A 24,650-nucleotide genomic window follows, 5' to 3' on the forward strand; every position below is an offset into this window, starting at 1 on the left:
AACAGCATGTGCATCAGAGAAATGAACTCAGCCACCACAGCCATACTTTAGCTTATTTTCAAAGCTAGAAATGTGTGTTCTATTTTACAAACTGTGTCTATTTATGCTGTTTCATTATCTATATTGGATATTTTAGATTATGTATTTACTAAAATAAACTCTGTTTTGTTCTGCAGTATGTTTTTAACATACAAACCAAGTTCCTTCCTTCTTTCTTTAAATTTTCAAGGTTAACTGAATGTTTCAGTAACTTGACATAAAAATTGCTTAAAGAAATTCCTTGTAGCCTTTTCCTACAGTAGAATTACAGATAATTAAAGCCAGCTCTGGGTTTAGGTTCAACAACCATGATTGCCAAAGCAGTTCTTACAGCTTTGGGAAAGGATTGAAGGAAGCAGCTCCTCCAGCCAAAGGACTCTCATTACATCGACTTCAGTACAGGGTAAATAATATTTTAAAAAAGAACATGGTCTCTTAGACCCAAGTGTTAAATGCACCATCTCTGGCCTCAGTTGATCCTCACTGATTCACCTGCAACACAACAGCCTCAATGCACTCTGTGTCAAGGACGTGCTCTGGAAGAGCATGACCAGTATCAAAGCAAAGGTTCTGCATAAGAATTAATGAGTGGCACGTGCATAGACTTGGTCACACAATATGTAAGTATACATGTATATATATGTCTGAAGTACATATATATATATATGATGTCTGATGCAAAGGATGGAGAGGCAGGAATAGGAACACCCAGACTGGCAATTAAAAGACATGCTGACTCTTCAGTAAATGGCTTTCCAGGATAGAAGACCATTTTGAAAGATCTCATCTCTTTCCATCTGTGAGACTGCCTGTCCAGTCCTGTCCTTCTCTGTTGACTCCTCTGTGGAACATGACAAGGATGAACAAGTCAGTGTCCAAAGAGAGGCAGCAGGAATGCTCACAAAGAGCTTTTCTCTGGGCAGGGACTGCCACAATACAGCCACAGGGCATTTATTTAGAAATATATAAACATACCCTTGGTAAATACCTCCAAACTCAGAAGCAGAAGGTGTGGTGTCTCTGAGTGAAGGACCAGTGGCAGCCTCACTCACTGCTGGCACACTCCAGGGCACACTCCAGGGCAGAGCTGGCTGTCTTGGCAGGCAGTGGGTGATGAGCTGGCTGAGCCCAGGCCCCAGTGCAGAGACTGGAACAGCAGAACTGGCACACCCAAAGCTGCCCTCAAAGAGGCTCCTCTGCATCTGGGAGGCCTCAATCAACTCAAGCTCCCTCACAGACATTGCCCTGATTGAAGGGCCCCAGCCAAAGGTGTTCAGTTGGTTCTTTCACATAATATTGTGCAACATGTCAAATCCTTTAAGGCTTTACCCACCTCTTTAGGGTACATTGTGCTGTCCATGAGAAGCAGAACAACAGAACTTCACTGCTGAATTTTCCATTTCATAAATGGGAATAAGACTCTCGAGCACAATTAAACTGTTCCCCCTCTACTAGGCTGATTTAAGGATGTATCCATGAGCTTTAGAAACAAGGAGAGAATCTCTCCTTACAGAAATACACAGTAAGTAAAGGTGAAAAGTCAAAAGACTGTACAAGCTTTAAGTAATGTTAAACAATTAAAAAGGAATACAGACTTAGTTTTTTACATAATAAAATTGTTAAAGGAAAAAAATCTGCTGAAGCCATTAATTCATCCCAGGAGGGAAAAAAGTTCCCAAAAATTAAATGTAAAGCAGTTTGATATTCTCCTACACTTGCTGTGCCACCAGCTGCTGGCTCCTGTGGCTCAAGCTCTATCAATAAGGGACTTATGTAAGTGTGTGGTGTTTCTTTTTTATACACACACAAACTCAGCTGCTGAGATGCCTGAAAACACCATAAAAGAGCAGCAGCAGAAGACACATTTCTCTATTGCATTAACAAAACTGAGTACAGAATCTGCCTTTCTCCCCCCACAAACACTTCACTCCTTTTGGCAGACAGGAAGAGATTTAAAGGCATTGCTATTTCTTTTCTGTCTACATTTGCCACACAAACCTAGCAAAAAGTAGATAATAAAATATTTCTATAAACACCAGGCACACAAAACCTCAGCTAATGTATAGACTATCCATACAATTTGCACTCTCAAATGTTGAAAGTTACAGCTAAATCCACTCGGATATATCTAATCTTTTATCACTATTGCACAAACTGATCTATGTACAGTGACATGATGCTTAAACTTAAGAACTCTTTATTTAATTCAGAAGTAATTCAACCATGCTCATTATATCTTTATATACAAACCATCCAAGCCATATCTATGTATCTATATACACGATTTGAGAGTTCTCAATTCCAAATCAATGGCAAAATCCCAACTCCAGCAGTGCCCCCAGCTGAGAGCAAATACACACAAGCACTGCTGCTCTCACACAGCCCCCACTGCTGGATCCTCAGCACAACCCTCCGGCTGCATTTCCACCACAAACAGCCACGGAGCCCTTCCCAGCTGGGAGCAGCAAACACCATCTCCAGTGACAATGGAATCAATAAAACTACACCAGCTTGGAAGGATACAGGAGAGCACAAGGTACAAAATAACCCAAATGATAACTAAGACTTTTATACCAAGTTAATATGAAGATTTTAAAAGCCAGAAGTTGTCATATTTGAATTTGATGTGGGTCTTCTTTTAGGACAACCTTTATACACTTAAAATGTTTAAATAGAACAGCACATGTCCATTTGACCAAGATAGAAGTTTGAGGAGATGTCACTTTAAAAAGTCAAAATGAAGGAAGGTTTTGATAGCATGAATTGATTTTAATTGAAAGGATTTTTCAGAATCCAACTTAAAAAAAACAATAAAGGAAAGGTTAACAGGGTAACCATTTTGGTTTCTTATTTAATATTATTTTCCATCTATGCCCAGTAGTAAAAATAAAAATGGTACTTCATGAAAAAAGCTACCAGGATATTCTGTCAAATAAGCCTGAAAAGTAAATGTGACAGTGTGGAATATCTCATTTATCAAAATTCTCTCAATATTTAGGTATAGCAGCAATACATGAAATCATTTGCAACTGAGCTGATGTGTATTGGCATCTCTTGTAACATTTTAACCACTGGATACTCTTCTACATAGTATAAGAAGTTTGCAAAAAAGAACAGAAAAGCTGATCCACTCTCATTTTTAGCATGAGCTTTAGTAAAAGTTTTTATAAAAGGAATTTTCATCTTAAAATCAAAATATTCAGAAGACCAGTGCTGTCATACATAAAAATGGAGAAAGTATAAGAATTATAACTCCTCTGCCCACACAGAAATAATTTGGAAAAAAAAGAACACAACAAATAAATAAAAACCCCACAACAAACCATCAGGCAAAAAAAGCCAAAGTGGTTCTGCAAACAGCAGATGCAGCAAAGCTCATTTTCCAGGCACTCCTTTTCTGATTTCTCTGGTGCCAGAAATGACATCATGACATGCATATCAACTTATTCTTATGAGAAGAACCAAAACAATGAAACAAACCCCCACCTCACATACAATCCCTCCTCCCTCAGCTGGTGCCTTCCTGCCCTCCTGTTCCCTCTCTGAATTCCCTGGTGACTGAGTGAGGGGCAGTTTTTCTGCAATGTGACCCCAGCAGGATGGTCTCTTCCAGGCTAGTCACCCTCTCATGAAATCTGTGACTGAATTCACTTCCACTGGTGCACTGATAGTCAAAGTTACTGCAGGGCTGACAGAAATCAGGGCTGGGCAAGGACAGCCAAGCCACATCAGGAGTGATTTACACCTGGCAGCCTGAGTCCAAACCCCTGAGAAAAGGATAATACCCACTGTAGACATTATTTTCCTGCCAATGAAGCGTAACATGCTTTTCCAAGCCCCATCCACATTATGGGTATCCCAATGACAGCAGCAGAGTCAGGCAGACACCTCATCAGAGCACACAGAGCTCACACTGTGGCATCACTCACATACACTTCATTCAGGGGCAGGAAATCACTCTCTGCATCCTCCACTCCTGCACACCCAGAGGCTGGAGCCATCCCTGGAACAACACAGAGGAGATCGTGCCCCACACATCCTTCCTGCCCCAGGAGACACCCCAGCTGGCACAAACAGGGAACCCAGAGTCTGTTCACTGCCTGAATCATTTCAAGTTGCAGGAAAAGGCACAACCAGAGATCACCCAAGAGCTGACCAGGCAGGATCCGAACTGCCAACACAAAGCATGAAACCTTGGGAACAACACGGTAACAATGTCTCAAGCACCACCAAAACCAAGGCAGCAAAACAAGCAAGTGTTTCAGATAATCCATGACTGGTTACCTGAACTGTGTCACACATGGACGAACTGCAGGGATCAAAGACTGAGTTCAGCTAATTTTAAGACAGGACACAGGCCTTCTGTTCAGCTGCACGAATCCTTGAAACAACATCACACTTAAGTGCTGCTCAGCTGAACTCTGAGACTTGATTTCTGAACTCCTAAAAGCTGGTCTACTGCAGCAAACACCTCCCATATATTCCATAATGCAAGCTGCACTTAGGCAGATATTCAGCAGGTGAAGGTGGTGAAGGACGGCAAGCACCAGCTTTTTGAGATCAGAGGTGAGGAAGACTCACAGTTTGCACAGGGATCTGTTGTTCGCTATCACGGATATTCCACACATAATTAAAACACAGCTCCATGCTAATGAGGAGTTTGATCCCTCCCTAGCTGAAGCCTGTGTAAGTAGCACCTGACAGGTTGTATGTCTGCCCATTAGGAGCCATGCAAAGCATTCCCTTCAAAAGGTAGCAAAGATACCCTGGTGTGGGTGACTGGTTACAGACACTGACAACCCACCTCTGGCAGAAACTGGACTGCATCTGTCACAACCACCACTAAATAATGACAAACAATGGGGCAGAAATGAAACATTATCAGTAATAATAATTTGCAAGATGTCCTAGTTGAGCAGGAGGGACCAGCTAACCCTGTGTGGGGGTGATCAAAGCTGTGTATTCTACCCCCTCTATTCATTCCCCAAGGTCAATGGGCCATTAGCAGCTGCTGCCCAGGGAGCCATTATCACTTCACACCCAGCCTGAGGGGGGCGGAGCTGCCAATGGGTCATCAACAGCTCAACACCCCCTGGCTCCCAGAGTTAATCACCCATTGTGTGAGTCCCCGCCCAGGGGGAGGGACTGGGTGCTCCCTGAGGGTACATAAGTGGTGGGTAAGAAGACCTCGGGAACTTCTCGTTGGATCCAGAGCAGCAGCAGGACCTTGACAGGAGGAGATCCCCGCTCTTGCCCAGACCACAGCCCTCGCCTGCACCAACAGGTTTTTCTTTTCCTTTTCCTCTGGACTTGGGGGAACCACAGGGGTCTCAGCACAAGGGCAAACAAACCCCCTTGGGTTTGTGCCCCAGGACACTGGGTTATACTGCTGGGGTTTTGTGAGTTGAAAGCAATTTCCCTTGTGTGTCAGTGTTGTTATTGTAATATTATTATTAAATTTTAGGTCTGACTTATAATCTCTCTCGTGGTGAGTTCATTTCCCCTGCTGGTTCACCTTTAAACCAGCACACACAAGACTAAACAGTTTTACCCTTCATATCTTAATAGAAATATTAGTAATTTATAAAAAGAACAATCATCATCATTTAACAGTAACCTGCAAAAGAAAATCCCACAGATAAAAGACCACAGCACAAACTCATACTCCAGATGCTCAGGTAAGGCAACTTCTGTGCTGAGAAAAAAGATCTTTCAAAAGGTAAGAGTAACACGAATGTTACAACACATGACACTGGACTGCCTTGTTTACTGCTTTGGGGTTTTCCACCTTTGTTTTGCAAACAAGTAATCTGTCCACACAGATATCACTGGCAGCATCTACTAAAATGGAGCAGGCTCTGCAGTACCTCCATCCAAGAGCAGATCAAGTAGCCTGATTAAAATGTTGAACAAAAACTAACCCCAAAAATATGTGATAATGATACAAACACGCCTCTGTCCTTTCAGTCACAAAAGTTTAAAATGCTAATCTAATTACAGTGCAAGGTTGGCTGATTTTCTTAACCCCCCCAAATTTTACAGAGTAGTTTCCTGAGCAGGAAGACAGTTTGGTAACAAAATGTTGAGTTGTGTTAGACCAACCAGCCACTTGGAAGCCTTTAGCTACTGTTCAGTTCTCAAAGCTGCTTTCAGTGAAATGCATTTCTATGCTAATCTGCAGGTCCATTTGGCTGTGTCTGATTATGGCAGAGAACTAGATGCACAGGATAAGAAAAAAGTTTACTTAAATTGATATATGAATTTTTTACAGTGATTAGATAATCATTTCCAGAATGTGTTGAGTTTTCAGCCATGTTTAATATGAAAACAAAGCAATACCTTTAACATTTCTTTTATAATGTATTCTGGCTTCTCTTAATGCTTGTGATAAAATTCAATTTCTAAAGAATGAGTGATTTTTATTAAATGACAACAATATTTCTACAAATCTACCAGGAAATCGTAATAAAACATAAAACAGATGCACAAGCTATTGCAAACACAGGTTATTTGAAATGGGGAAGTGCCTCACAGTGACATCCCAACCAGACATTGCTTACACTCAACCACCAATCACTTTCTTAACACAGGAAAAATTGGAAGAGTGATAACCATCACTGCAGAAAGGGAGCCTGTGTAATTAAGCCACTTAACAGGACACAAACGAATGTGAAAAAGGTTGAACCACAACAGTGCCACCTACAGCAAAGGACATAATAGGGAAAAGTAAATCAGTGTTCAGCCAGAAAAGGAACTCAGAACTCAATAAACAAAATCTGATTTCACCAAACACCTGAGCTCTCATGATACCATGTCCATCACTACAAGTTTTACACACTTCAAAAATTTGTCACTGCCCAGTATGAGCATTTCTTCAATATGAACACATAAGCCAGCAGTTTTCCTTCTTACCAGCCATCACAAAGACAAATCAAACAGTACTGTGTTTCTGAAGCTCTAGTTCCTCCTTTACCTTTTTTACACTGTACCAGGAGCCCGACAGGAGCCCCGTGCCTGAGCCCAGCCCAGCTGCCCTCACCTTGCACTCCACCACGCTCTGGTCCGACTCGCAGGTGACGTAGATCTCGTCCACCGCGCGCCGCAGGTTGTCGAACAGGAACGCCCAGTACCGCGCGCGCAGGTCCACCCTGCGGGGCTGCCGGGCCTTCGTGGGGCTCTTCTCAAAGCTTTTGTCTCCAGCTGCTGCCAACTTACAGTCTAAGTTGGTGTTCTGAAAACAAAATACCAGCAAAAAGGAAAACAACAAACAGAAGTACGGTAAGGAGTTGGGTTTCTGTGCAACACACATTTTTTCAACATACTGAAACACTTGTAAACAAGAAGTTCTTCACTGAAGAAGATGTATCATCCCACTGACTTGAGTTTCTAAAACACACTGTCTTAAATATAGGCAGCAGTTATGTACAATTACATTCTGTTTCTTTGACATTTATAATATTCACATTGCGCAACAGTACAAGATATTCTGCCCTTCAGCACGCTGGAAAGCTACACCTTCTAATTACATATGCTGCATTAATTACTCTGACAGGTGTGTGCATCCTGAGGTGAAAACGACATTTTACTAATAAACATACCAGCAATATTCCCTCACAAGTAATGCAATTACCAGGACATTACATATGGCATTGTTGTTTTTAAACCCTCATTCTAATCTGTGAGCATTAATGCCAGAGAAACGCTGATGTGGCCCTGAAACACAGACTAACTGATGTAGGGGTGACTGTAAGTGCATTCCTTAAGGAAAGCAGTTCAGTGTTCTCCTCTACAGAGAAGAAAGCTACCTGTAGTGTGTGTGTGGTTCTGTGACCAATGAGATGCTTCTATGAATGTGAGGTGAATGGGCTAGCCAGTAATGTCATGACATGTTGGATGTGAGAGGATATGAAAGGTGTGGATGTTACTGAGAATAGATCTACTACTACTAGGAACTACTACTATGAGCTATGAGGGAACTGTCTGAAACTATCTTGAATAAGCTCTCTATGTTGCAAGCCTTCTGATCAGCCTTTTGATGCCTCCTGTGCCTGAGCTCTTCTGACTGTCATTCTGCCCCCTTACTCAGGATAAGGGTGACCCCAATAAACTGATCCAGACTGCTTTGCTGCACAGCTGCAGGGACAGCCACCATGCTCCATGTGATGGATGCAGAGGGAGAACAGCCACAGCCCCTCACAAGTGCTGGCACATACAGCAATCCCCATGCACCTCCTCGGACCCACCGTTACGTCAGCTCCGTGTTATACCAGACAACGTTACCTGCCTAGTGCATGAGGGAAGGCTGTGGGTGGTGTCCACTGAGCCTGCAGGAAAGCCTCTGACACTGTGACAGGACAGCAGGAATGGCCTCAAGTTGTGCCAGAGGAGGTTTCCATTAGATACTGAGAAGAACTTCTTCACTGAAAGGGTGGTCAGGCACTGGAACAGGCTGCCCAGGGATCACCAGGGAATCTCCATCCCTGAAAGTTTTCACAAGAGCTGTGGATGTGGCACTCTGGGACATGATTCAGTGGTAACAGTGGTGCTGGGTTAATGGTTGGACTCGATGATCTCTGAGGGCTTTTCCAACCTTAATGATTCTGTGACTTGGTATCTGTTGACCTTGTGCATTCAGCTGAGTGACCCATATGAGGTTGTGTCTCCCTGACAGAGAGACTGTCACTCATCTGCACAGGATATTCCAAAGGATCCTGAAGCACATCTGTTTGGCTGAAAATACCAAATCAGCACTTGGCCCCATGACACTGCCCTTATTAAACTTGAAATTCTCCACTACAACAGAACACAAACAAAAATCCTGCTCCATACCAGACTCCCATAAGCTTCTGTAATCCACAGCCAGGCAAAAGCACCTGCAGTAAATCCAAAGTGACACCCACAGTGTGTGCCATTTTGTGAAAGAATTATTAGCCACATGTTCACATAGTCTGGTTTGGATCAGCTGTTTCCATTAATATATTTATTTTAATAGCACCTTTAATGCAGTTTTGATGTACTGGGCCACTGTGGCACAGAACTCCAGAAAATGAGTTCTTACTGCAGTACTCTTGCAGGGGTTCCTGCAAAATACCATTCTAAAAACTCCACTTTTGGTGACTGAATGAAAACAAATCAAAACCAACACCACACAAGCCAATGCACATGTTTATAATTAGAGTATCTCATCATTAACTAGAAATACTGTTAATTAGCAAACTAATTGGGTGGGATTCAAGTCTTTTTGTCCTGTGCCACATGACATTAAATAAATTCCACTTTCTAATTTGGCAAACAGACACACTGCTGTCAAAATGGTTATGCTCTCACCTGCATTTGTGTTCAGAGGCCAATTGTTCTGTAAGAAGGGGAAGAACAGGAACCTGATTTACTACAATCACACCACCAGCTCTGCTACCCTCACACACATCTCCACGTGCTCCAGGTGTGCTCCAGGTGAACTTCAGCTAAGGGATGCACCAGAGCCATGCTCAGAAAGGTGCATGTCTTAAACAACCAACAAACAGCAACTTCAGAAAGGTTTCATATTTTTATCTCTATCACACAAGTCATGTCTGAACAAACTGCTGGAAGAAAAGATGATCCTTAGCTGAGACTTGTATAAAAACCTTTAAAACAAAACTTATACTGGCTAATTTATAGCTCCTTGAAACTACAGTTTATAATGATGCAACTATAACTACAGTATGATAAAGAGCTATATTGAAATAACTTTGCTGCCTGTGTTTATAAAATGTGATCTTAATAAAGTGAACAGGTTTGCTCATCCAGCCAATACTGCTGATTCAAAGGGCAGGTTGCTTTGGAATGGGAAACGAGTAATTCCCACTATTTGAGAGGCACATTTTCAAAAGTATCTTTCAAAGACAGTGTCATGGAATATATTTTGACAATTAGCAATGAATGTTATCCATCTGCTGCACTGGGCACCCATTTATCTTCTCTCTCATATGTCAGCCATATTTAATGAGGAAAACAGTTCCTGTAGCCTCTGTAAGTTGTTGCAGGTCCATTATTAGCCAGTAAGCAAATTTTCAGAGTCTCAGTAAAACTTAAGCAACAGTTACAGCCACCCACATTCCAGCAGAACATCTCTGAAAGGATGAAACCCTCTGAACAACCTGATTTCTTGCAAACACAGTCACACAAGCAGGTAAGCACTAAACTGGTGGTTTGTTGTTGCTAGAAATCATATTTTAACTTGCAGTGATAGCTCAAACCTTCAGCTGCAGAAGATGCAATGCTTTGGTGCCTTCCAAGTTAAGAACTGTGGGAATATCCCTTCTTACATCCCAACTAACTCAGTGTGGATGGTGCCAGTAACATTAAAACTGAATCTCTCTTGGTGGCTTTTTATGGTTTGCTTTTTTTTTTTCCTAATAGTTACAGTAACTTGCCTCAGACTTCTGGAAAGTATGAAGTGTATATATTTTTACTCTCAGAATGCCAAAAATTATTGAATGTAGATTTGCCAGCACCCTCCTGAAAGGAAGATGAGGTTGATAAGATCATATGAAAGAGCTCTTGTAAGTTTATTTTCTTGAGATTAGTGGCCAATTCATATGTAAAGGAAAATTAAAACTGAAAACTCAACAAAACCAACCCCAAACCCCCACCAATTACAGCAGTATCCAGTGTCTGAAAAGCAGCAGAAACAAAGGTGCTGAATGCCAAAGTGAAATGCCAAGATGCACAGACACTCAGCAGTCCGTGTCAAACCTGACTTGTACCCCAGGAATGCACTGAGTCTAACAGAGTCTGAGAGCAGCAATCCCACACAGAGCCAGGAACAGCAACCTCCTGAAAACTCGGGATTTACAGAAGCCCCAAACAGACAGAACCCAAACTGCAGCACATCACTGTCACACCCTCGAGATTCTGGGGCTAAACCTTACAGGGAGCCCCAACCACAACAACAGAATTCCACCCTCACAGCACAAAGACACGAGGACAGTGTCTGTAACACATCAGTGAGTGAAAACACCAGGTTAACAGTAGCTCAACTGAACTATTTTAGAGTGCAAATACATCTCTGTGGAAGCAAAGCATTTTTTCTTTTTTCAAAAAATAACATCTTCCATATGCTTTATTATCAAATTCTGACAGACTCCCTCGAAATACTAAATGGCTACAGTCACACTAATGGCCAAATCCAATGGTTAAAAACATTAAACACAAGGAAAGATTGATTAATGCAATAAAGATTGTCAACCACACAGAAAAAAAACATGCATAAAAATAAGAGCAGTTTCTTCTTTATACTTCTCATTCAGACTTGCCTTCCAGTCATAACTCTTGGAAATTTTACTCACCTGGACTTTTTTCCACAACGAGATACACTGACTTCAGTCACTAACACAAAAGGTGAAGAAATAAGAGCATTTTCTTAAATCAGAAACTGGGGACAAGGCAGCCCTTGTACAAGCAGCACACTCATAGCACAAATATCCTGTATCATGTCACTGAAATAAAATTTCATTTCTTCAAATAACTTTAAGTCATGTATCCAGAGGGTAGGAAGGGCCAAAAGGAAAGGTAAGATAAACTAAATTTGGGGAATTTTAACTTCTGAATACTTGATTTTGAAACTTCTATGCTTGCAAAATACAACACGTGCACAGTTTTGGACAAGTGATATTCAGCCAATAATGTATCAGTGACCTCCCAGAACAACCTTTCCATGTCATCCATTTTATGGCACAGTAAAAATCAAACAGATACCTGCTTTGCAGCCTTGTGTGTTCCTTGAGTCACCCTCTTTGTTTTTCCACCAGACTGCCATTTTGATTTTCCTGGGGGAGAAACAACTGTTTTAATCAAGAGTAATGATTTTAATTAAATAGAGCACTCTAAAACACACATATCTCATCTTGCAATGTACTGAGAGGGTCACAATGTCTGAGTTAAGAAGTTTGGCAAATTTTATATTCCAAATACATATCAGAATGTGGATAATGCCAGAAAACACTGAAAAAATTGAAAAAAATTACAAGACAGGCAAGAATTACAGACTTCATGAAACAAAGATAACCCACCTTTAAATGATCAGTGCCTCTGCAAATCTTATCATTTCAGTCTACACGTCAAATATGATACTACTTTTCTATGTAGATTTTTTAAAAAGTCTGCTCTTGAATTACTGTTTGATCAGATATTATAGAATTAAAACAAGAAATACGTTTGTTAGGGAAAACAAATGTAATAATTTAGTTTTTCTGGAACTGTTCAACTTACCAGTAGATTACATATTTTCTGCCAAGAAAGACAGAGAAAAACAGAAATTGGGCTTGGATTTAGTTCACTGACATTTAAGGAGCCAAAGGAAGAGAGAAAAACATTCACAGAAGACAAGTCAGTCCCCTTAAGATCTGAAGTGCCTCCTCAGTCTCACCTGTCTCCCTTCACTGCTTATCCAAAGTGACTTTCACAACTATTGCTTCCAAACCCAGTGACAATGCCCACACCCAGAAAGGGTGACTGCAGGTCTCTGTGCTGTGGTGGTGGCAACTGATTCAGAGTTATTTGTGCATAGATAAATCTGTGTTAGCCTAGATCAACTTGATCTCTTTGTACTTAATCTTTGAGATTTGCTTTGGGGTAATTTAAAACATGTTATTCCTCCAGCTCAGTATCTGACTTGCACAACATGAAAATCATGGGATCCAATTACCACAAATGTAAGCAAGGTCAGACCAAATGGTAACTCTGGCACGAGCACTCTCAGCACAGATTGCATCTGCATAAGAGCTTCAAGATTATTTAGCTGGATGAAGCCAAGCAAATCAATGCATCAGTTGAATATGGTCCTCCCTAGACCATGGAGACCATTCTTGTATTTCAGAATTGTCCAGTTGAGTTTTTAACAGTTCTGAGGCCAAATTCCCTAATACAGCCCATCTGTTCCACATTGCTCTGGTTGTGTAAAGCAGCTGCAAACCTGTCTCAGTCAGGCACAGCACAGCTGGTTTGCACAGCTGGTTTGTATCACTGGCTATTCCAGGCAACAAGGCTTTTAATTTAAAACAAATTAAAAACTATTTGCTTGATAATTCATTTTTTAAATTCCACATTAGGCAAAACAACAGGTACAAACTAATATACTGAACTCAATTTAGAAGAAGTCAGGAAAAAAGTCATTCAGTTACTGTGTGTACAAAATCTTCCTAAGTCACTAAAAACCTTGAACTGTGGAATAGCTCCCTGTCAGAGTTACAGTAACTGAAATATTTCCATCACCAACGTCTCTCTTCTGATGGGATTTACATTCTGCAGACAATTGGAGTGCAGTGGCATCCAGGACTTGCACAATGAAAAGGTTTGCAAACAAACATGGGCATGGTAACATTTTAAAAGGGCAGATGAATACATAAAGTTGTAGTCTCTTTAGATTCTATAAAAAACAGAGTGACAATCCATAATCTGAGAACTGGGAAATGCCTGACCAAGTCCCCTGTAAAGACAAAAGCAAGTTTTCAGGCACTTTCTATATGAGTCTCACCTAGAGAAAACAAAACTTATGTATAGAGCAGGCTTTGCAAACTGAGAACAGAGCTGGGACAAGGACTGACGTCTTCTTAAGGCCAGAAAATTTTGCATTTCAGGAGCAGCCACATTTCTGTTATTCTTTTTCTTCCAATAATGGCTCTGATTATTAAAAAGTCTCTTCCTTTCTGCTTTTGTGCTTGCACAATGTCCAGCAGTGAAAGCACAGGGCACTGCTCTGCGGTTACCTGGATGCTCAGCGTCTAGTGGTGTGTCCCTGGTGTGTCCCTGATGTGTCCCTGGTGCGTCCCTGGTGTGTCACTGTGTCTCACCGGTGCGTCCCAGGTGTGTCCCTGGTGTGTCCCAGGTGTGTCCCTGGTGTGTCCCTGGTGTGTCCCTGGTGTGTCCCTGGTGTGTCCCAGGTGTGTCCCTGGTGTGTCCCTGGTGTGTCCCTGGTGTGTCCCAGGTGTGTCCCTGTGTCTCACTGGTGCGTCCCTGGTGCGTCCCTGGTGTGTCACTGTGTGTCCCTGGTGCGTCCCTGGTGCGTCCCTGGTGCGTCCCTAGTGTGTCACTGTGTGTCCCTGGTGTGTCCCTGTGTGTCACTGTGTCTCACTGGTGTGTCCCTGGTGTGTCACTGTGTGTCACTGTGTGTCACTGGTGTGTCCCTGGTGCGTCCCTGGTGTGTCACTGTGTGTCACTGGTGTGTCCCTGTGTGTCACTGTGTGACCCTGGTGTGTCCCTGGTGTGTCCCTGGTGTGTCCCTGGTGTGTCACTGTGTCTCACTGGTGCGTCCCTGGTGTGTCACTGTGCCTCACTGGTGCGTCCCTGGTGTCTCACTGGTGTGTCACTGTGTGTTACTGTGTGTCCCTGGTGTGTCACAGTGTCTCACTGGTGTGTCACTGTGTGTCACGGTGTGTCCCTGGTGTGTCCCTGGTGTGTCCCTGTGCCATGCTGGCAGCAGTCCAGGATGCACAGACCTCAGTGACACACCCAGGGCATCACCTGCAGGGATTTACTGCACTGTAAGGACAGAACAACAGTGACCCAAGAGGATCATCTCGTTACCTATTAAGTTGCCCACATGAAATATATAAAGCAGCAAAGTTTTGTGGCTCTCGGGGAGCTACAGCCATATTTTACACTGCAAGTCCATCTCCTCTCTGTCTGGTGATTAAACATGAACCACACAGGGTTTATGATTTGTGAAAACTTCCTGCCCAAAAGGCTGAGGTGCCATATCTGCCAAAAAAACTCACTGATAATCTATTTTCAAAAGTATCTTTATACTGACAATCTCAACACTCATCCTGCTCATCTCTTGGTTTTGGACAGTTTCACTGGTATGAGGAATCTGGGAACTGCCTTTGAACTTCCCCCAGCCTTCATTCCTGTTCTGGCTATGGCAGAGATCAACTCTGCATGATGTTCCAGTGTCTTTGACACTGTTCATCACCACATTTCCAGCAGGAATGGTAATTTTCAACTGAGGAGGCAAACTGAAGTTTCTGATATTATTACAAACCAGATCTCCTTCAAAGTTAGTAGAGCAGTAGGAGATGTGTTTTTTCCATCTGCACAAAGCGAAGGATCTGGAGAAATGAATATAACCAAAATTCTCTGTGTTTTTCCACCTCCAGACTGAATTACAGCAATATATTTCACACAAAATTCTTTTACAAATCACTGTCACTGTTTCATCCAGAATATAATGGCCCTGTATTCATTCACCTACCAGCACCAGACTGGATTCCCATTCATTCCAGTGAAATTCAAGGTTTGAAACTCAGGAGCCCTATGGAATCCCCTTCTCTTCATGCTCCATTGTGCCAGTTCCAGTCAGACCCAGCACTGCCAGGGCTCACACACAATGGTTGCAGTCAGGACTCTCACAATTCCTTGTGTGGCCAAAGAGAGCCAAGTGACACAACTTTCATCACATGCTGCAAAACCTCCTCACTGCAGCAGCTCTTGTTAAGGCAGTGGAATACACTGCAGGCTCCCCAGAGTGTGCCAGGTACCTTTCAACCAGTAAAATATGCTTCCTTACCCTGAAATGCATAGTCTGCAAATGAATTCTCCATGGCAGGAGCCCAAGTGATTTGAAACAAAGAGGAAATAAGAAGAGAACAGTGACAAACACAAGATTTTCCAATTTTTCACACATCTCAAAGTTCCAAAGGTATCTCACTTTCTATGAGCATGAACGTGTCAGGTCTCTGCAATGTTTTAGTTCCTGCTAATACCACAGCTCAGATTTTGTAATAATATTTGTGTGGAGCTGCCTATCTGCACACAGTGCCTCAAATTTCATTCTAGTCATTACAAAATAATTGCAAAGGAAAAAATTCTGAAGTCATCTCTCAGAATGTTCACAGCTCTGCAAGGCAGGCAAGAGGGATGTGACAGCAATAGGTGAGTGGAGGCCACGGGTGGGAATTTTTCAGAGCTCTGAGACTCCTCCCAGGACACCAAGACAACTGTACTGCTGATCAGTTTATCCAGCACAATCTGCTGCACACTACTGGATTCTATGAAGGAGTATTTGAATTTCAAGAGTTGAAATGTTTTCACAGTCACTGTCTCTTCTAGAGCACTGCCACCACGCCAGGGACTTTGTCATGCCATTGATCTGTAACAACCAGAATTTCAGATCTGACATAACCAGGGTGCATGCTCCAAAACATGTAAAACAAAGTGTCACCTGCCACTCCAAAAATCTCTTTCCTTTTTAGGGAAATTATTTCTTATTGGCAGGAATTACATATTTCCATCAAGAAATTAGAAGCTTTTGATGGCATTTCCTTCCATTATTGTTCTTTTGCCCAAGTACTCTATATAAAACACACAAGTGATTCAGAGGAAGAGTCAAATGGTAAGAAGGACACGAGTGCACAATTCCTAAAAGAAATAGAAAAATAATACAAATGCAAAAAAATAATCCAACACTTTAATTTATCAGCACTCTCTAACACTATCACTAGTAATAAAAAATGCTCCTATCTTCACTGTTTCTGAAAAAAAAATCTCATCATGAATATCATTATGTAATTTAAAATGTTAAATCACACCCTGGTGCTGCCAAAGCAACACCTCAGACATTACGAGGAGAAGGTGCCCAAGGACAAAATTCTGCTCTGTACAGAAGGGGGGCAGGATTGGCTCAGGCAGCCCAAACCTCTGGCCTGATTCACATGACCCTTGAATAGTTAGAACTGTCCCAGTTCCCAATATTGCTGTACCATCCCTCAGGGACACAACACCTGTTAGAGACCAGCACAGTGAGTCGGAGCTCAGTGACACCAACACCTCCTGCCAGGCAGGGCTCAAGAGAGAAACAATCTGGCTTTGCAGACTTTCACTAACCACAGGTTCCTTTCCACAGGAACTCTTCCATGGGGCAATTATCATTAGATACTTTGCATTGTGCAAAAGGTCAGCCTGTGATTGAATGACGAAATTTTAACAAGTAGAAAGCACCAATTTAAAAATTATGACAGTGCTAATAGACCCAAAAGAAGGAAATTAATACAGCTACTTGGATTTTAATTACTGTCCATAACTACTGTCTAATGAAAGCTGAAAGGTCACTTTTACACTCATTCTTCATGTTTTGACAGAAATTGTTATTGACCTACACATCATCACAAACAGTCATTTTAAAGGCAAAAAAAGTTTCTAAAAGAGTATTACAAGCAAGACAATATTGAAAAAATAATAGACTCTTTAAACAGAAAGTGAATCAACTCACAAGTTGCTCCAAAAGACTGTTAGAAATATACAGCTCGTTCCCTTCACAGACACTCAATTGTATCAGTACCCTACCCAAAAGTGCAATCTGGAATCTGGAAATACTTTGGGCCCCAGTTCTCTTCTGCTTGAAGACAATTTAAACTTTGTATCAGACACAGGGTTAATTATCTTGCAACTTAGACATTAGATTTCTTAGAAATGTGTTTCCACTGTGAGACTCCCAGAACAGCAGAGGTGGAAGGAACCCCCAGAGATCCTCCAGGCTGCCCAGCATTTTGAGCATCTCCCAGGAAGGTGATTGCCCACAGTCTCTCTAGACAACTGATTCCAGGGCTCAAACACCTTCACAGAGTAAGAAAATTTACTTTTAGACACTTAAAAGTAGCAGCACCTGCACAGGGACATGTGAGCTACGAAAATAGAGACAAAGTCCTCAAAAACGACATTCTGACATCTGGAACAGCTTGAGCAGTGTAAAAATACAAGTCAATTCCTGGCTCCTTAAGTCATATCCCACAGGAGAGTAACAAAACTGTTCCTGCATTATGGAAAACTGTCCCCACATATCCCCTTCCTTAAGGACTCTTCACAGATGTTTACCGAAGTTGAAGGGATACCAAGAGAAACTTCCAAACTTCTTTGCTTTAGAACACAGAGAACAATTTGTTGGACAGTTCTAAGCCATTCCTACAACTCTGAATTCCCAAGTTATGAGAGATCAGTTTAGGACAACATTATTGTGTTATGAAAGCATCTTGATAATATCAGCAAAGGAAAACAGTGTTGATGTTTCTTACAGACAAATGAAAATGGCTTTTCATCTGTTGCTGGAAGGTTTTATAAAGTGACCTGCCAACCACAGGGTGCACTTTGGACTTTTAAATTATTCTGTGTATGCTAAACAGAACCCTTTTCTTTAATAGAGAAATTCTATGTAAAAAAATGTTTCCAGGTGAGCAAGTCAAGTGGACAGAGGGGTGGAAGTGGAAAGACCTGGTGGGAGACTGTTAAACACATACCATCATCTTCCTTGTTTTCCAGTGGGACACTCCATGCAATCAGGTTCCGTGCTGTACGTCCCTCCTCTGCCACGATTTTCCTCACTTTGTCATGACTGTTGGAGCGCTGGAAAGAAGCCTGAAAACAAGGAATATGTGGGTGGGAAAACAAGAAAGACATTTTTGGTTTGATATGTTAATTCCATCCAGGATGTGGTCCCACCCCCCAAACTGGAGCACTCAGGGCCTGAGTTTTTGTCCAGTATCTGGAACAGGGACATACATCCATTTTCACCACCGTTTTTCTTGCACAATAAACAGATTAATTCACCCAAACACGTGGTGGGAGCTCCCACCCAGCCCACAGCACCACCTTCATTTAATGGACTGCAAATGCTGCGAGAGAATCACAGTAGGCTTCACAAATGTTAATTAGGACTAATTATTGAAGATAAAAGTTGCATAAGGCCAAAATACTTGTGTTAGCTGACTGGAGAGAGCCTGGAGAAAGGCACAAGATTTAGGGGAACCAAGTGAAACATATAAAACCCCACCTCTGTTTCACTGAGAAGACAAGAAGAACCCAGGAAGTATTTCCTGGCAACTGTGATGGGCTGTTACTACCAAACTGCAACTATTCACAGATGGAATGAGAGACACCAAGGATGAACTTCACTGACCTAATATAAATATTTCTTTGCACTTGTGAAATAAACCATCACAGGACACTTGAAACCAAATACATTAAGAAGTATTTGTATCAACTGGCAAATATCAGTCATATAAAACCTTGCCTCTTCTGTAGCATATGAAGCTATTCCTCAGAAAATAATTTGCAACAAAGCCAAACTATAAACTGTAATAATAAACTTATGGACCCTGATAGCATAAACTGCTGATCAAGGCAGCTTTACACAGTGGCAAACTGAACCACAGAGCAATTACAGGAACCTAAACATTATTTTAGGCACGAACAGGCTGACTTTTCTATAGGACTAATTAGGAGGTACATTTTTCCTCCTTTCATTCTTACCATCACATAACTCAGGCCTGTGACCACTTTTACATCTTTAGCAAGAAAATACAGTAAAATTACAGTAAAAGTGAATATCACAGAAAATATTTAGGTGGTAGGAAACACAACACAACTGAGAAACTGCTTTTGCTTCCATGCTTATGTAACAGTTTTTAGCTTGTCCTCATCTGCCTGTTTCCAGTCCCAGGGTGCCATCTAGTGCTCCACAGACACCACCAGGAGCAAGAGCAAAGGAAAAATATCACAGCTATATCAGTGAAATTCTAGAAAACCTAATGCAATAAATAGAGCACATTTTATGCTTTGGACCAAAGAATCCCACACAAAATACTTAAAAAACCAGGATCTGTACTAGACTGGCTCTAATCTGTCCTTAATTTAAGCTTTTCATGAGAACTTTTTAGTAAGAGTGATGATTTCTGCTGTGGCAAGTTTGGTTTGGGTTTTTAACCCCCTGTTGCTTCACAGTGCACTTTCCATCATCAATCTCAGACTTAAAGAGCCACAAATGTCACATTACTATTTTAATCCCTTTCAACTACTGTATAAAGTCCCAATGTAAAAAGCCAAAGCTCACTCAATTTTAACTTGATCTCCTCCAAAATGTGTATTTAAACCAAAAGAATTTTCAAACTGCATTTTGCATTAATTTAGTCTCAAATCTTCAAAAAAGATTCAAACACTCAGCTGGAAGTAAAGTTAATCTATGGCATCCACAACTGCCAAAAATTAAATGAGCAAACAAATAAATCTTTACTCATCTATTGCATCTTTTTCTTCCCAATTCTCCACCAGCAGACAGTGTTCACTCAGCACAATCTATGTAAGATGTGACTGTGGCTCTCCTACAGCTCAAGCCCACTCACTCTTGACTTACAAAAGGGACTTGGAAACCATTTCAATTTCAACTTCCCTATATTTTATGCTGTTATGTTCCACTTCATCCCTCACTGGCCTTCCTACCTTCCAGGCTTGCCATCCCTATTCCCTTGGTCCTTTTTACTCATGTTTTCCAGATCTCAGATTTGAAGTTCTCTGAATCTGAGCAGTTACAGTTTTCTTTTCCAGATTGTCTCCCACTGATTCTGTCTTTGGAACACAATCTCCAAAAGCACACACAAATCCTTCAGGAAAGACCTTCTCAAACACTGGTGACAGGTTATTCAGATCTCACAGCTGATAATCCCATTTAATCACCTCAAAATGATGTGTGTGAGCTTTTTGCACCACAGATGATGGTAATATTCAGCATATCCCACATAAATTAGCAGAACTTACACAGTCACATTAAAATAAAGTCTGGAAGGGATCTCTGCAGGTCCAGTCCCACCCCTGGTCAGAGCAGACCCAGCTCCTCCTGGTACATCAGCAGAATTCCTCTTGTTGCACAGATCCCCTTCTACAATCCCCAGGTTCTGCACAGCTGCTACCAAGACAACCAGTTTTCATTGATTTCTAGAGATCATTACTCCCATGGGAGTGTAAAACTTTGCATTAGTCCACACCAAATGGACTTTTAAAATTATTTGTTTTTATACAAGCTAGAAAAGCTTATAAGGAAAGCATAAATATCTCATTGGGACATTTCAGAGTACTTTGTATAAGGAAACTTTAAATTCTCATCTCCACAACTCAAACATCAGTCGAAAGAACCCAACAAACCCTCAGAGAAGGCCCTAATGGGACAGTCAGCAATGAGGAAATGCACAGCCACCAAGCAGTGAAAATTGTTGTGCCAAAGTGCCTTTTGTTGTGCCATGGCTGGTACCAGCAGGCTTTCCATTTGACAAGAGCAAAGGAAGGTTTAACCCCCCCTCTGCCAGTGCTGTGACACTGGGACGTGGGTTCTGCCTCCTCAACCTGCACCCCTGGGATTTGCTGCTGAACTACCCAAACAAGGTACCCTTTTCAAAGTGCTCTGAATACTATCATCTCTTTGGCCAAAGGAGTGACCAGAAACTGTTCAGCTTTAAACAACAAATGTTTATTATTTAGTCCATGCTGTTTCTTTTATATGGCTATGAATATTAAAGGCTTTTAATGAGGATTCTTGTTTTAATGGTGTTCATATATATAAACACTGATGGGAACAAACCCACCAGTTTCACCCACTGCATTCTCAAAGAAAATTCCTCCAGCTCTAAGCTCAGCTTCTTCAAAGGACACTCTGTTGGTGGAACCAAACTTTGGGGTCTTACACTACAGCACAACCTGGATGGAAGCAGTTTAAAACAGGAATCAGCTGAAACAGACACGTGCAAACCCCTCTATATACCAACACAACTAGAAACTAGGAAAAACCCAGAAGAAATACTCAAATTCATTCTACAGTAAAATTCCTTTTTGAAGATTTCTCTTCATGGTGTTAACAAATATACCTGACCCAGCTCCTACAGTCAATACTTTCACAGAAGGTACAAATGAACTGATTTATCAATGAATCCCAACATGAAAAATTGTTTTTTCTTGCTGTAGAAAAAATACCCCACCATATCCTGTTGTAGTAGCTGAATGTCTTACCATCATATTATAACCTTCCTCTGCATCAACAGGCTCACTTATGAGATTTTTGGATGACCCCATTGAGTTTTCATACCTGTGTCAAAACAAATGCAATTAATTATTTTCACTTCAACGACTTGTAAAATTCCTTTCAGCTTGTTGGCAGCATTTATGTCATGGATATCAGGTGAACATAGTGAGCTTTTCAGAAGAGTTTTATTTGTAAAGTGTTTGCACTGCTGCTTTTTAAAAGTAGCCAAAGGCCCAAGAAGAAAACAAAAAAAAATGACCCTATAGAAAAATGTAAATGTGTACCCAGTAAGACAGTAAACAGTACAAAGAACATTAAGGTGTTGAAACAAATCTTTGCATGGACTGGTCTAGAATATTGAAGAAAGGAGAATAATCTTTCCTGTAACAGAGGAGTGGGCAGGTTGGTTATCAGTTTGAAAAAGAAAAAGCCAACCAGAGACAAACTAACAATCAGTATCAGATAATCAGTGCTGAAGCAAAATAGAATGGAAAACTTCTGTTCTCTTTTACCTGTAAGATGTGACAGTTCCTGTACAATCAGCTCTGAGGAAGTGAACACTTCCTGTCCAGTTGTAAATAGAGAACCACTGCTACAAGTGCAGAAATGCACAGGGCTAAATATTTGTAGGTTTATCAAGCATTTCCAGAGCCACATCAACAATTCTGAAATAAAGTTAAATCCTTGGCTTCAAGATTGATAAATTCTAGACAGCTGCTGATTAGAGTGTGAACATCCTCATCTTATTCTTCTGAAGAATCATACACAAACTGGAAACCAAAGACACTTCTACATTACCAAAAATTAGGTAAGAGAACAAGATTAACCTTTAATCTGATCCAGTCAGATTTTGTTGGCCTGTATCAGTGACACTGGGGGCTGTTCACTTGTCCTGACATTACATCTTGTAGTCCTCATAAATGGCCAAGTTTTCTAAAAGCAAATAGCAAAAGCTGCATCACCAAGCAGGCTGTTGTTTATATGCCTTAAGACAACACACTGAGACCATAAAACTCGGAATGTTCTGGAGGAAGGAAGCTGTGCTTCTGAAAGCAGAGTGCACTTCAGCATCACTTCAGGCATCAGGACAGCCCAGCATGAACCTTCAAACACTGAGGCATCTTAGAAAGCTGTGCTTCTGTACACCAAACTGCCTTGATTATAATCAGGGTGTAGTAAAAGCTCATTAAACTGACATATATATTTGAGGAAAACACCTGAGGGCCCAAGTATTTTCCCAGCACTGCAGTGCATTTGGGAACATCGCAGAAAGAAGGAGGTGTATTTAGAGAAGTGTGTGGGGCAGACAGTCTGTACCCAGCCCCGGCAAGGCCGGCCGGGCTGTCACTCCTGCAGCAGAGAGAGTTCCCTGGCAGCCAAGGGAGCCCGCTGAGTTAGTGGGTTTTAGAATCAAAACACCCACACACGGGCGGCAGATTTTAGGGTTTCACAGTGAGCTTGCTCTGCGGGCACCTCTTCCTTACACACACACACAGACAGACAGACAGACAGACACACAGACAGACAGACAGACACACAGACAGACAGACACACACACACACACACACTCACACACACAGACACACACACACACAGACAGACAGACACACAGACAGACAGACACACACACAGACACACACACACTCACACAGACAGACAGACAGACAGAGACAGACAGATAGACACACACACGCACACAGACAGACACACACACAGACAGACAGAGACAGACAGACACACACACAGACACACACGCACAGACAGACACACACACAGACAGACACACAGAGACAGACAGATACACACACACACACACACACACACACAGACACACACACACTCACACACACAGACAGACACACACACATACAGACAGACAGACACACAGACAGACACACACACACACTCACACACAGACAGACACAGACAGACAGAGATAGACAGATAGACACACACACACAGACAGACAGACACACACACACACACACACACACACACACACACACACACACGCACATACAGACAGACAGACACACACACACACACACAGACAGCTCCTCACGGCTCGGGTGGGCCTGTGCAGCCGCACCCCCAGCGGGGTCACACGCACCGGGTCCTCCCCCACTGAGCAGGCCCGGCTGGCTCGGAGGGCCAGACCCGCTGACCCCCGGCCAGGCCCGAACCACCCGCCCCGCTCCGGGCCTGTGCAGAAACCGGGCTGTGCCCGCCCGGCTCCCGGGGCCGCGTGTGCGGTGCTGCTACCGACGGCCGTGTCTGTGGTTCCGAGGGCCGTGTGTGCGGTGCTGTCACCGAGGGCCGTGGTGCTGAGGGCAGGGGGGGGCCGTGTGTGCAGTGCTGTTGCCCAGGGCCGTGTCTGTGTTGCCCGGGGCCGTGTCTGCGTTCCGGAGGGCCGTGTGTGCGCTCCCGACGGCCGTGTGTCTGTGTTCCCCAGGGCCGTGTGTGCGGTGCCCTGTCTGTGCTGCCCGGGGCCGTGTGTGCGGTGCTGTGTGCCCGGGGCCGTGTGCGCGGTGCCCGGTGCTGTGCCCGGGGCCGTGTGTGCGGTGCCCGGTGCTGTGCCCGGGGCCGGGGGTCATGTGCTGTGTGCCCGGGGCCGTGTGCCCGGTGGTATGCCCGGTGCTGTGCCCGGAGCCGTGTGTGCTGTGCCCGGTGCTGTGTGCCCGGGGCCGTGTGACCGGAGCCGTGCCCGGAGCCGTGTGTGCGGTGCCCGGTGCTGTGTGCCCGGGGCCCGGGGCCGTGCCCGGTGCTGTGCCCGGGGCCGTGTGCCTGGTGCTGT

General features: G+C 42.8%; 1 protein-coding gene across 3 annotated transcripts in view; it reads right to left on the reverse strand.

Annotated features, from left to right (window-relative positions):
* SCAPER (S-phase cyclin A associated protein in the ER) overlaps nucleotides 1-24,650 on the reverse strand; it is a 162,814-nt gene that overhangs the window by 136,811 nt on the left and 1,353 nt on the right. For 2 of the 3 annotated variants that reach the window (XM_071568602.1, XM_071568600.1), the window contains exons 2-5: nucleotides 21,844-21,919; nucleotides 18,309-18,426; nucleotides 11,779-11,849; nucleotides 7,079-7,270 (exon numbers count right to left, since the gene is read on the reverse strand). In XM_071568602.1, the coding sequence (XP_071424703.1) occupies nucleotides 7,079-7,270; nucleotides 11,779-11,849; nucleotides 18,309-18,426; nucleotides 21,844-21,906 (444 nt within the window). In that variant the 5' untranslated portion in view covers nucleotides 21,907-21,919. Of the gene's footprint in view, nucleotides 1-7,078; nucleotides 7,271-11,778; nucleotides 11,850-18,308; nucleotides 18,427-21,843; nucleotides 21,920-22,683; nucleotides 22,784-24,650 lie in introns of those variants that run through there. The other variant, XM_071568601.1, reaches the window with a different exon arrangement.

The sequence above is a fragment of the Pithys albifrons genome, chromosome 13 (assembly GCF_047495875.1).
Source record: "Pithys albifrons albifrons isolate INPA30051 chromosome 13, PitAlb_v1, whole genome shotgun sequence".
Classification (NCBI taxonomy): domain Eukaryota; kingdom Metazoa; phylum Chordata; class Aves; order Passeriformes; family Thamnophilidae; genus Pithys; species Pithys albifrons.